At 37.4% G+C, this 10,374-nt stretch overlaps 1 protein-coding gene across 1 annotated transcript; it reads right to left on the minus strand.

Moving 5' to 3' along the window:
• Nucleotides 1–5,203: 5,203 nt before the first annotated feature.
• LOC113339573 lies at nt 5,204–5,797 on the minus strand. Its single transcript, XM_026584817.1, has one exon. It carries the CDS (start codon nt 5,795–5,797, stop codon nt 5,204–5,206), a length of 594 nt encoding a protein of 197 aa, XP_026440602.1.
• Between the last annotated feature and the right edge of the window lie 4,577 nt (nt 5,798–10,374).

The raw sequence follows: 10,374 nt of genomic DNA on the forward strand, positions 1-10,374 counted from the left end.
TCTTTCGTGATTAAATTAGTATTAATAAATATAATAAAATATACATTAGTACGTTATGAATGCATCATCAATATTTTATCATGCTTTTCTTTGAGAATACTTTTTGTACTGCTTAACTAATAACATTTATACAACTATAAAGAAATTTCGTATCATGAACATCGACGAATTCAAGATTTCAACGGAGGAGGAACAAACAAAAAAATACACCACAAAGAAAAGATCTATCATTTTTTTCATTGCACATAAAACATTGTATTACGATGCCTAATAGTGTTTGATTTCTTGTATGCTAAATCTACCTCATGGTACAATTAGTATACAAATAGACTCAAATTCAGACAGTTACGCGAAAACTTAAAAAGTATAATGGTTAATCATATTTGCAAATTTAAGAACTAATAAATCTCAGCGTTCCACTGATCAAAACCTTTTTAAAACCCTAAAACCAAGATCAAATTTAAGACACATACAACTAATTTATTGAGGTATTTTTACCAAACGGAAGTAGAGCAATACTCCGTTATTTTTTCTTCTTTTCTTTTTACAGAAAAAATAGAAATCTAAGGAATAAGAATATCCATACGAATGAGTAGAAAAGGTGTTCAAGACAAAGTAACAAATTTGAAGATTAATACGAATACCCAAAGTTGTTTAGCAATAACAGAATCATGAATTGAAACATCAACTCCGTTCCCAACCATTTGAGGTTCTTCAAATAAACCCGAAGATTAATTGACCTGGTTGTTTTTCATATATTTACCGAATTTAGTTTGTAAGAGAAATCAAGTGCACCTTCTACCTCTCTATTACATTTATGATCACAAATCCTTCCTATCTTCCATAAAAATTGATCTAGCACGAGGGGTGATTCTTAAGAAAATGAAAAGAGGTAACAGGTTTTGTGATTTATGGTGTGATTCTCCAGAATCTAAACAGTTCAAGAAAAACTTTCTAGAATCAAAATTTAAGAACTATGATCATCGAGATTATTATGGGATGCCATGTTATGAAGATGCATCATCGTCATCTTCTTCTTCTACCCTTTATTATAGTCCCTATGCTTCTCCTTCTTTATCTGCTGCTGGCTCGGCTTCCGCTTCGGCTTCTCTTCCTTTTCCTCTTCCTTTCCCAGAGAAGGTAATCATTCATTCATGCTACTACTGTAAGTAAGTAAATGCAGTATGATAGACCCATTTTGTTTTTAAGATTTAGGCCTTATTGTTGTGTGGCCCAACAAAATGTAAAAAAGTAGTAATAGAAGAATGAATTGATTCAGATTCGAGTCAGACTAGAAAAAAATAAAAATGAGGCGACTTCAGGAAACAAAACCCTAGCTTTACTTCATTTGTTTCGTTTCAATTTAGGGTTTCAATTCAGGGTTTCAACTTAATCTCCGTTTAATTATATTTTTCTTTATATTCATATGATTCTCTGTTCTAGTGGAATCATGGCCAATTTACCATATGACTTTCCTTGAAAAATGCCTAATCACAGTAGTGGTATTTGGTTGTTTTGTTGCACTGATAGTATGATTTACTTGTTGCTCATTTTGTTGCGTTTTGCTTTTGTTTGCGATGCTGCGCTTTGCTTATTGCTGGCTTTTATGCGCACATGAGTATATTTTTTTGTATATGATGCACTTTGCTTATTGCTATCTTATGTGTTGTGTTTTTAGTACATGAGACAATCTTTCGTAATTAAATTAGTATTAATAAACATAATAAAATATACATTAGGATGTTATGAATGCATCATCAATATTTTATCATGCTTTTCTTTGAGAATACTTTTTGTAGTGCTTAACTAATAACATTTATAAAACTATAAAGAAATTTAGTTTCATGAACATCGACAAATTCAAGATTTCAACGGAGGAGGAATAAACAAAAAAATACACCACAACGAAAAGATCTATCATTTTTTTCACTGCACATAAAACATTGTATTACAATGCCTAATAGTGTTTGATCTCTTGTATGTTAAATCTACCTCATGGTACGATTAGTATACAAATAGACTCAAGTTCAGACAGTTACGCGAAAACTTAAAAACTTCTTTAAAACCCAAAAACCAAGATCAAATTTAAGACATATACAACTAGTTTATTGAGGTGTTTTTATCAAGCGGAAGTAGAGCAATACTCCGTTATTTTTTCTTCTTTTATTTTTACAGAAACAATAGAAATCTAAGGAATAAGAATATCCATAAGAATAAGTAGAAAAGGTGTTCAAGACAAAGTAACAAATTTGAAGATTAATACGAATACCCAAGTCGTTTAGCAGTAACAGAGTCATGAATTGAAACATCAACTCCGTTCCAAGCCATTTGAGGTTCTTCAAATAAACCCGTTCCCAGCCATTTGAGATTCTCTTACAAACTAACTTTGGTATTTCCTTATCACCAGCCATTTTAATGTAATAGAGAGGTAGATGGTGCACTTCATAAATCAAGAAAAAATTAGCCATTAACAAAAATAGCTGGTTTAGGAGTCTATAAGTTTACTTCATAATGATCCATTTTTGTTTTCTAGTGTATGTTTAATCTCAAATTAGACAAAATTATTAAGGGTCATGGTGAAAGATTATTTAGGCTGATTTGGGTTACTCATTTTGGACTATCGAGTGTTAGTTCTTGGATCACAAGGTAGATTTTCGGTTACGAAAAAAAAACATGTACAAGTTTGGGTTGCTGTGCTTAAATCATAGTATACATATTTTGAGCCTAACTTAAAGTTACGGGGCAGATTTTTTCAAGGGCCAAATTGTGCTCACATCCAAAAGTATGGGTGACACGACAAGAATTTTGAGCGGCATGAATTTTGAGGGATGATTATCATCTTGGATAAGTAATTTTGTGTCACGAGAATAAAAATTCTAGATAACATTATAGAGTTTTCGGTCTGTAAACACCCTTAAATTATCATAGGGTAATGAGGAGACTAATCCCAATACACAATACAATTATCTGGAGAACTCTATCTCTTTCTGGGAGAATTCCCTGCTTTTATAGGCAAAGCCTGTCATGTCAATACCGTACCCTAATATATTTTATAGTAAGACTTCTATTATTAACCGTATACATGTATTATTACAGTTGGGGTTATTTAGGCACCCACTGGTTATCTTCTTTGGGGCACCCCACCTTTGGGGTAGCCCACTCGTGTTGTATCATCGCCCATAGTGACCCCCCCCCCCCCCCCCCCCCCCCCCCCCCCCCGACGACTTTACTAATGGTGGCTTTGGTTGTAGTCAGGGCTTCGTCAATGGTGGCTTCAGCCAATACCCGAAGTCCCCATTCGTGTCTTCGGATTTGGTCAAATTCATGTGTTTACATTAGCCCCTGACTGTTTTGTCGAGGCTTGTATACTTGCCAATCAGTCATAACTTGTATTCGGGATGCATCCTCCGATTGTCCTTCCTTCTATGGAGCCCCCCGTAGATTGCAACCCCGGGTCTTTCCGTTTGTCTTCCTCGAAGCCCCCTGTCATTCATGATCTCGGTTTTGGGAATTTTACCTTGAAAGTTCATTGTCTCGACATTTCCCTTTCCTTTGTTTCTTTTAACTAGAAAACCACACTTTATAGCAGCGTCCTCTGCTCTCCACGTGTCTCTCTTCCATTGGTCTTAAACCTTTTCATTGCTTGCTTCGAGGATCCCTTTTGTTTTAGTATCAATACCCGTCTTGGTAATTGTCTTGATGTCTCCACTATTTTACTTTTCTTCAATTTCTCTATCTTCCTTCGACACTCTTGTGATTAGAATGGCGTGTCATGGAGAAGGTCACTTAGTGTTTCTGGGGTCGATACCTGGTTTAGTGATCAGAGAAGAATCTGCGAAGGAAGCTCGTCGTTTATCGTTGGTTCGGGAAGAGGTGGACTGTTTAGTGACTCATCGTTGGGCGATGCATGCCCGTCTTTGGGCTGAGTGGGTAGAGCAATCGAAAACACATGAAATGGCTCTTCAGGCGAAAGTTTCTCCAGAAGCACTGGGACGTACTTATCAGCTCCTACTGGATATGAATGCCGAATATGTAAAGGCGCGTCGTTCATTAGATGAAGCTCGTGCTTTCCTAATAGAAGTGGATCAAGCCATTGCCAGACATCGTGCATCTTAGTCCAATGTCTTTCCTTTTAGTTTTTGCGTTCGGGTGGGTGGCAGTTAAACCCATTAATGAATGTAATTAATTACCCTTTTTATAAAAGGAGCTTAATTATCTCTTAATCTTAATCCACTTTCTTTCATTCTCTCTTGCAATGTCTCGTGTCCGTCTGGTTCTGGAGATAGTTCGTTTTGAACACCTCTCTGGGGTTCTCCCTATTGGTTTTAATCAACTCACATCTTGCCATGATAATTGGGATGCTCTTATAGCAAACTCGAACGTTTGATGGATGAAGCTCGGGATGAAGGTCTCTTGCTGCCTCCTCTATTCTTTGTGTATTACCGTTATTATCAGAGGCAACGTTTGATAACATTCTTCCGAATACTTTCGGCGCTTCATGGTAAGGACACAGTTAGTATTGCTTTGGCATGAGCTCGGTAGGAGCTCCGCTTGCTACCTTGATAGTCTTGTTTTCAGATTTTATTTCCTTATGTCAGATGTAAGACTATGACTAGTTTCATTGTCATTTTATGTTTTACTTTACTGTTAGTATTATGAATGCAGTTGTTTGGATTTCGTGTTTTCTTATTATGTTGTGTGAGGTTCCCCCCCCCCTCCCTTTTTTTTTTCTCTTGATGTCGAAATGTGGTTGTGTTGGTTCCTCGGGGGGTTTCCGGGGTAGGATATGATTATCGGTTTTGTTTATGTTCAAATGTGTGTGGGTGAAATTGATGATGACATGCTAAATGGGTTTCCCCCTACGGGAAAGTTTCGAAAGGTTACGTTGTGCCCGAAGTGACTTTGCGAAAAAAGGGTAGTTCCTTTTATGAGTTTGGATTATGTGAGACAAGCCCTCCTCCGGCATATCTAGGGGTTTTAGTCCCAGTGCCTTTTCTGTAAAGTTTGTCTCGGATATGTGGTTGCATCAATTTTATTGATGAGTTAGACTGTGCTGAAGTATAAGAAGACTTAGATTAACAGAAGTAGCATTGTTTTATTCAAAACAAAAGGAAGCAGTGGGTGTTGCCCTTTCAACGGACATTTTAAATAAGATTCATTCAAGCATGAAATTTATTCAACCAAGTTCCATTAATTTTGAGTTTCATTTGCCTTTGATCTTGGTGCTATCGGCATGCTCCAGCTTATAGTATCCAGACCCCCCAACTTTGTGGATTCGAAAGGGCCCTTCCCAGTTCGGGGCGAATTTTCCAGCGCTGCCTTCCCTTTGGACATACGGGGCTATAGGGAGTACTAGTTCCCCCTTTTCTAAATGCCTTTCTTTGACATGTTGATTATAAAATCTTGCTTGGCGATCAAGATATTGCTGAGACCTTCTTTCGGCAATGTCTCGGCGCTCATCTATCATGTCCAATGATAGGATGCGTTGACCGTCGAGGTCGACCCCACTTGCTGACAGTATTCTTGCTAAAGCTATGATTACTTCCGCGGATATAATAGCATCGTCGCCATATACCAGACTGTATGGTGAGGATCCTGTTGATGTTCGTTTAACGATTCGATATGCCATTAGTGCAAGCGGGAGTTCTTCGTGCCAGACCTTTTTATTGTCGTAGAGACTTCTGCTCAAGATCCCGAGTAATATCTTGTTTGTGGACTCTGCCTGTCCATTTACCTGTGGGTAATAGGGAGTTGAAACCTTGTGTCTGATTCGGAAAGCTTCTAGGAGTTTCTTCATATAGCGCCCCCAAAGATAGCAGCTGACTAATCCAAGAGATTAACTAAATAAGGAGGCACTAAGAATCTAAATCATTTAGTGAAACATTCAATTAAAAAAATCTGCGACAAAACTTAACCCAAAACTATCCCCGCTCAGAAATATATATACAAGAACTTCTCTCAAATGATACATATACAATAGTCATTTTGTTTGCAAATAGAATAAACAACATAATAAACATAGCAAAAGTTAACTAATTAACGGAGACAGCTCCTCGAAGATTTCGCTGCGCAACTCTGATCTGTCTCTGAAACTGAAAATGGGAATGGGTGAGCACATCATCCCTAGAAGGGGTGCTCAGCAGGAATAACATTTAACTTTAAAGAAATCAAGAGCAAGATTTGGAAAACAATACATGTTTTCACAAACATTAAAGTGACTAAGTCACTGGAAATGCACAAACAATGTATATGGACAAACTCTTTCTTCAAAAATATATACTAGTGATGCCGGGTTTTTCCACACCTACATAGCTATATTGATGCCGGGTTGTTCCACACCTAATATGCATAAAAGATGAATTCATGTAGATATAAATGAAGGAGCGTATCCTATATACCAGACGTGGAAATTCTCATTTCCCATAACAATTCATATTGACAACAAAACATTACAGGTCCTTTCCAATTCATGGAAAGATTCAAAGAATCAACAGAACAATCATAATACAAACTAAACAATGCATGAAATGCACAAACTGACGATGCATGATTTTTTTAAACATAAACTTTTGTAAAAGAAACAATGGTTTCAAAAGAGTTAAAAGTATTCCCACCTCTTTTGATGAAAAGCCGCGCCTACCTCGAGATCACTCGAGATCCACGATCCACTGGTCGTCCTTTGAATCGATTGTTGTTAATAGAGTCTAATTGTTAATTACACAAGAAGTCTAAGAATCTACCAACAATGACGCATACAAGAATCATACAAGTCTAACTAATGGTTCTAAGCCTAATTATGATTCTAAACCTTTTAATTATCTATCTTTAACACATATGAAGGTTTACTAATTCAATTAGGTTGATTCTCTAGTCCATTAAGTAAGTCTTATGAAAATCCACAACTTTGTAGAAGGAAACAAATGCTAATTCAGACCATAAGCGGTCCAATTCATGTTCAAAAGGGAAAACTGGCTATAAGCCCAAGTTCACTAAACATGCCCATTAAGTTAAGGCCCAGTCCAATCGGATCTACTAACGGTTACTAACTGTCAATCTAACAGTCAACAGGTCTCAAACAGTCAATGTATAAGGTCAGGTTAACAATCAAGGTCAAAGTCAAATAGTCAAAGGAACCAACTCAGTCAAGGTTCACTGAGTCAGTACTATGTCAGCTAAACCAAAATGAGTCAGCTATATTGACTGGAATGTCTACCATGTCTAAGTTCAAGAACATTTACAGGAAACACAGCTAACATGATTCTAATCATTCTAACATGATTCTAAAGTTCAATACAACAATAACACATAAAGTTTAAGTTAAACTTCAGAATTTGATTACAATTGTAAGCTTAGCCTACCTGCAAATGCAGTAGCTGCAATATCCAAATCATCTTAACTCAAAACTCAACTGTCACTGCATTATCTTCACCTCATAAACATATCTTCCTAATTCTTGCAATTTTCTCTAAGACTTGTTACACAACCATTAAAAGTAACAATATTTTCGATTCCAACTCATATAGTACCACACACCCAAGCTCCAACAGAAACAGAACTATGACATTCATAAACCACCTCCATTCCATTTACATCTCACATTCCATTTCCCCCTACAACATCCTAAACATTCATTTAAACTAAGATCAACTTTATCACTGTTTATACCTCAGTTCACTTGCACCTGCAACATAATAACTCCACATCTTCTATTCAGCTCATATCACCACCACCATAGTCTCCTCCATGTCCTGTGTACACTACTTGCAACATCAAACTTCATCTACATCTAAAGGTGCACATGAACCGAGCAGGACCGACGGACCGTCCCGGAACCGGTGGAACCGTACCTGTTTTTGTACCGAACCGAGGAAGGGTTTATAGGTACCGGTCCAAAAAATAAGAACCGGGGCTAAGCAGGTAAAGGTACACAGTCCTGCCCTAGTCCCGTACCGTCCCGTACCGAATGTACAGAAGAATTATAACCATTGGATTTATGGGTAGTAGACTAATGATAGCCATTAGATTTAGGGGTGGTATATATAGAAAAACTTGCCTAGGGTTTCTCATTTTCTTCTCTCTTTCTTTTACGTCCATTAGAGTTACAGGGAAGTTTTCGTCTCTTCTCCATGTTGAAATCCAATCTCGACTATCTTTTGTACGTTAGCTGAAGAATACTGCATTTCAGGTCCATAAAATCCTTTTCGAGCTAGTTCTGGTGCGGAAGGAAAAACCGAAGGAAAAGAATGGAATCAGTTATATGCCAATGAAACACATTGAGCTTGTTGGCACTCATAGCTCCAATCGTCCGTATGATATCATCAACTCCATAGTAGTTTCGTTTTTGGATGTATCAAGCATAACACCTCTATGGACAAATATCGTCCAATCAGAAATGTAGAAACCAGTTCCAACTAGTAACGGGTAAGCCCAAACAAGTATCCAAAATATTTCTAATCCTCTCATCGCACCCCATACGGTAGCTGCTGTTAGATTTGCTGAGCCTATGGTGGGGATGGTTAGCTGTATGATTCATCTACACCGTGTTGTAACGGGATATTGAGATCCGTTACACTTACAGTTAGGATCTCTAAAGATGGTAAGGATGTGATGTTAACTGCGGGTGCGATGATTGGACTGTAACGTTCAGACATGATTAAGGTGAGGTAACGCTGGATAGCAACAGAGAGATGTTTGTCATCTGGAGAGATAATTTATCTGGAACCGAGATTAGTACCGGAACCGTACCTGGTACACTACTGGTCCCGAATAGTACCGGAACCGAGGTACAGGGTACAGGTACCGGTCTAAAAAATAGGAACCGAGGCTAGGGAGGTGCAGGTACTCGGTTTCGGCAAGAACCGAGCCGAACCGTACCGTGTGCACCCTTATCTACATCATTCCCTTTATACTTTATAACTCCACCTGCAATGGTTGCATTTCACCACCAACACACTTGTAACTTCAACTACCTAAACAACACCACAGTCTTCAGCAACACCATAACACTCACAACATCACTTCCAACTTCATCATCTTCAATTCATTCATTTTAATTTCAAATCCACATAATTTTCAATAACCTAACTACCATTTCAGAACCACCAATACAACTTAATCTGTAGCAGCAACACAAAAGTACAGTTAGGCTCAACTCCTTCATCTATTCCCTGTATTCACAATTCACTCCATTCAGTTAACTCATTACATCTTCTTCATCTACAATTCTTAACTCATCTAAATCATTCCCTTTATACTTTATAATTCCACCTGCAATGGTTGCAGTTCACCACCAACACACTTGTAACTTCAACTACATAAACAACACTACAGTCTTCAGCAATACCATAACACTCACAACATCACTTCCACCTTCATCATCTTCAATTCATTCATTTTAATTTCAAATCCACATAATTTTCAATAACCTAACAACCATTTCAGAACCACCAATACAACTTCAATCTATAGCAGCAACAAAAGAGTACAGTTTGGCTCAACTCCTTCATCTATTTTATGTATTCAAATTCACTCCATTTAGTTAAATCATTACATCTTCTTCATCTACAATTCTTAACTCTGGAACCCTAATATTCACATGCAATCACCTATTCTTCAATTCCAGACAAAACCCAAATCAAATTCATCAACTCTTAACCAAATTCATATAAATCAGGTCTAAATCAATTAAATCCTAAATTACCTGATTGGGGAAGAACATCATTCTCGGCTTCAAATTCAACCTTAACTCTTGATTTGTGACAAACCCATCTTCAATAAATCCTCTGAAACTTCAATTTCAGATACCCTAAGCAACTTATTAATTTGGGGAATAATAGAACATGAACCCTAACTGTGAAATTAAAACCACTCATCAATCCTAAGTTCTGATTCGTGTCGAACCCATCTCAAATTAAACTCCTAGAACACTAATTCCATCTCTTAATTCTTCTCTGAGCTTTACGTAGAAACCCTAGCTTCTAAATTCACTTCTTTCTTTGAGTCTGAATCAACCATGGACAGTAACACCATTACTAACAACTACAGCATGATCTTCGCCACTTTCTGCCGATCACATAACTTCAATCTCAACTCGCAGATGAAGAAGAACGAACGAGAAGAAGAAAAAAAGAGGAGAAGAAGAAAAATGAAGAAAGAGAAAGAGGAAGATTGAATGAACTTATCTGCTCGACGGGTTCTGATATGGTCCAAGGAAAATGATAAATACTACCCACCCAAATGATATGGGGAGCCATGTCGATTATGAAAAGACTATTTTGTCCTTCATACTTATCTAATGATTACTTCCTCGTTCGGTATCCGATTGACGCGTTCGGTATCCGATTGACGCGTTCTAATGGTCCATTCCGCATGACT

This window comes from Papaver somniferum, unplaced genomic scaffold (genome assembly GCF_003573695.1).
Source record: "Papaver somniferum cultivar HN1 unplaced genomic scaffold, ASM357369v1 unplaced-scaffold_21, whole genome shotgun sequence".
NCBI lineage: Eukaryota > Viridiplantae > Streptophyta > Magnoliopsida > Ranunculales > Papaveraceae > Papaver > Papaver somniferum.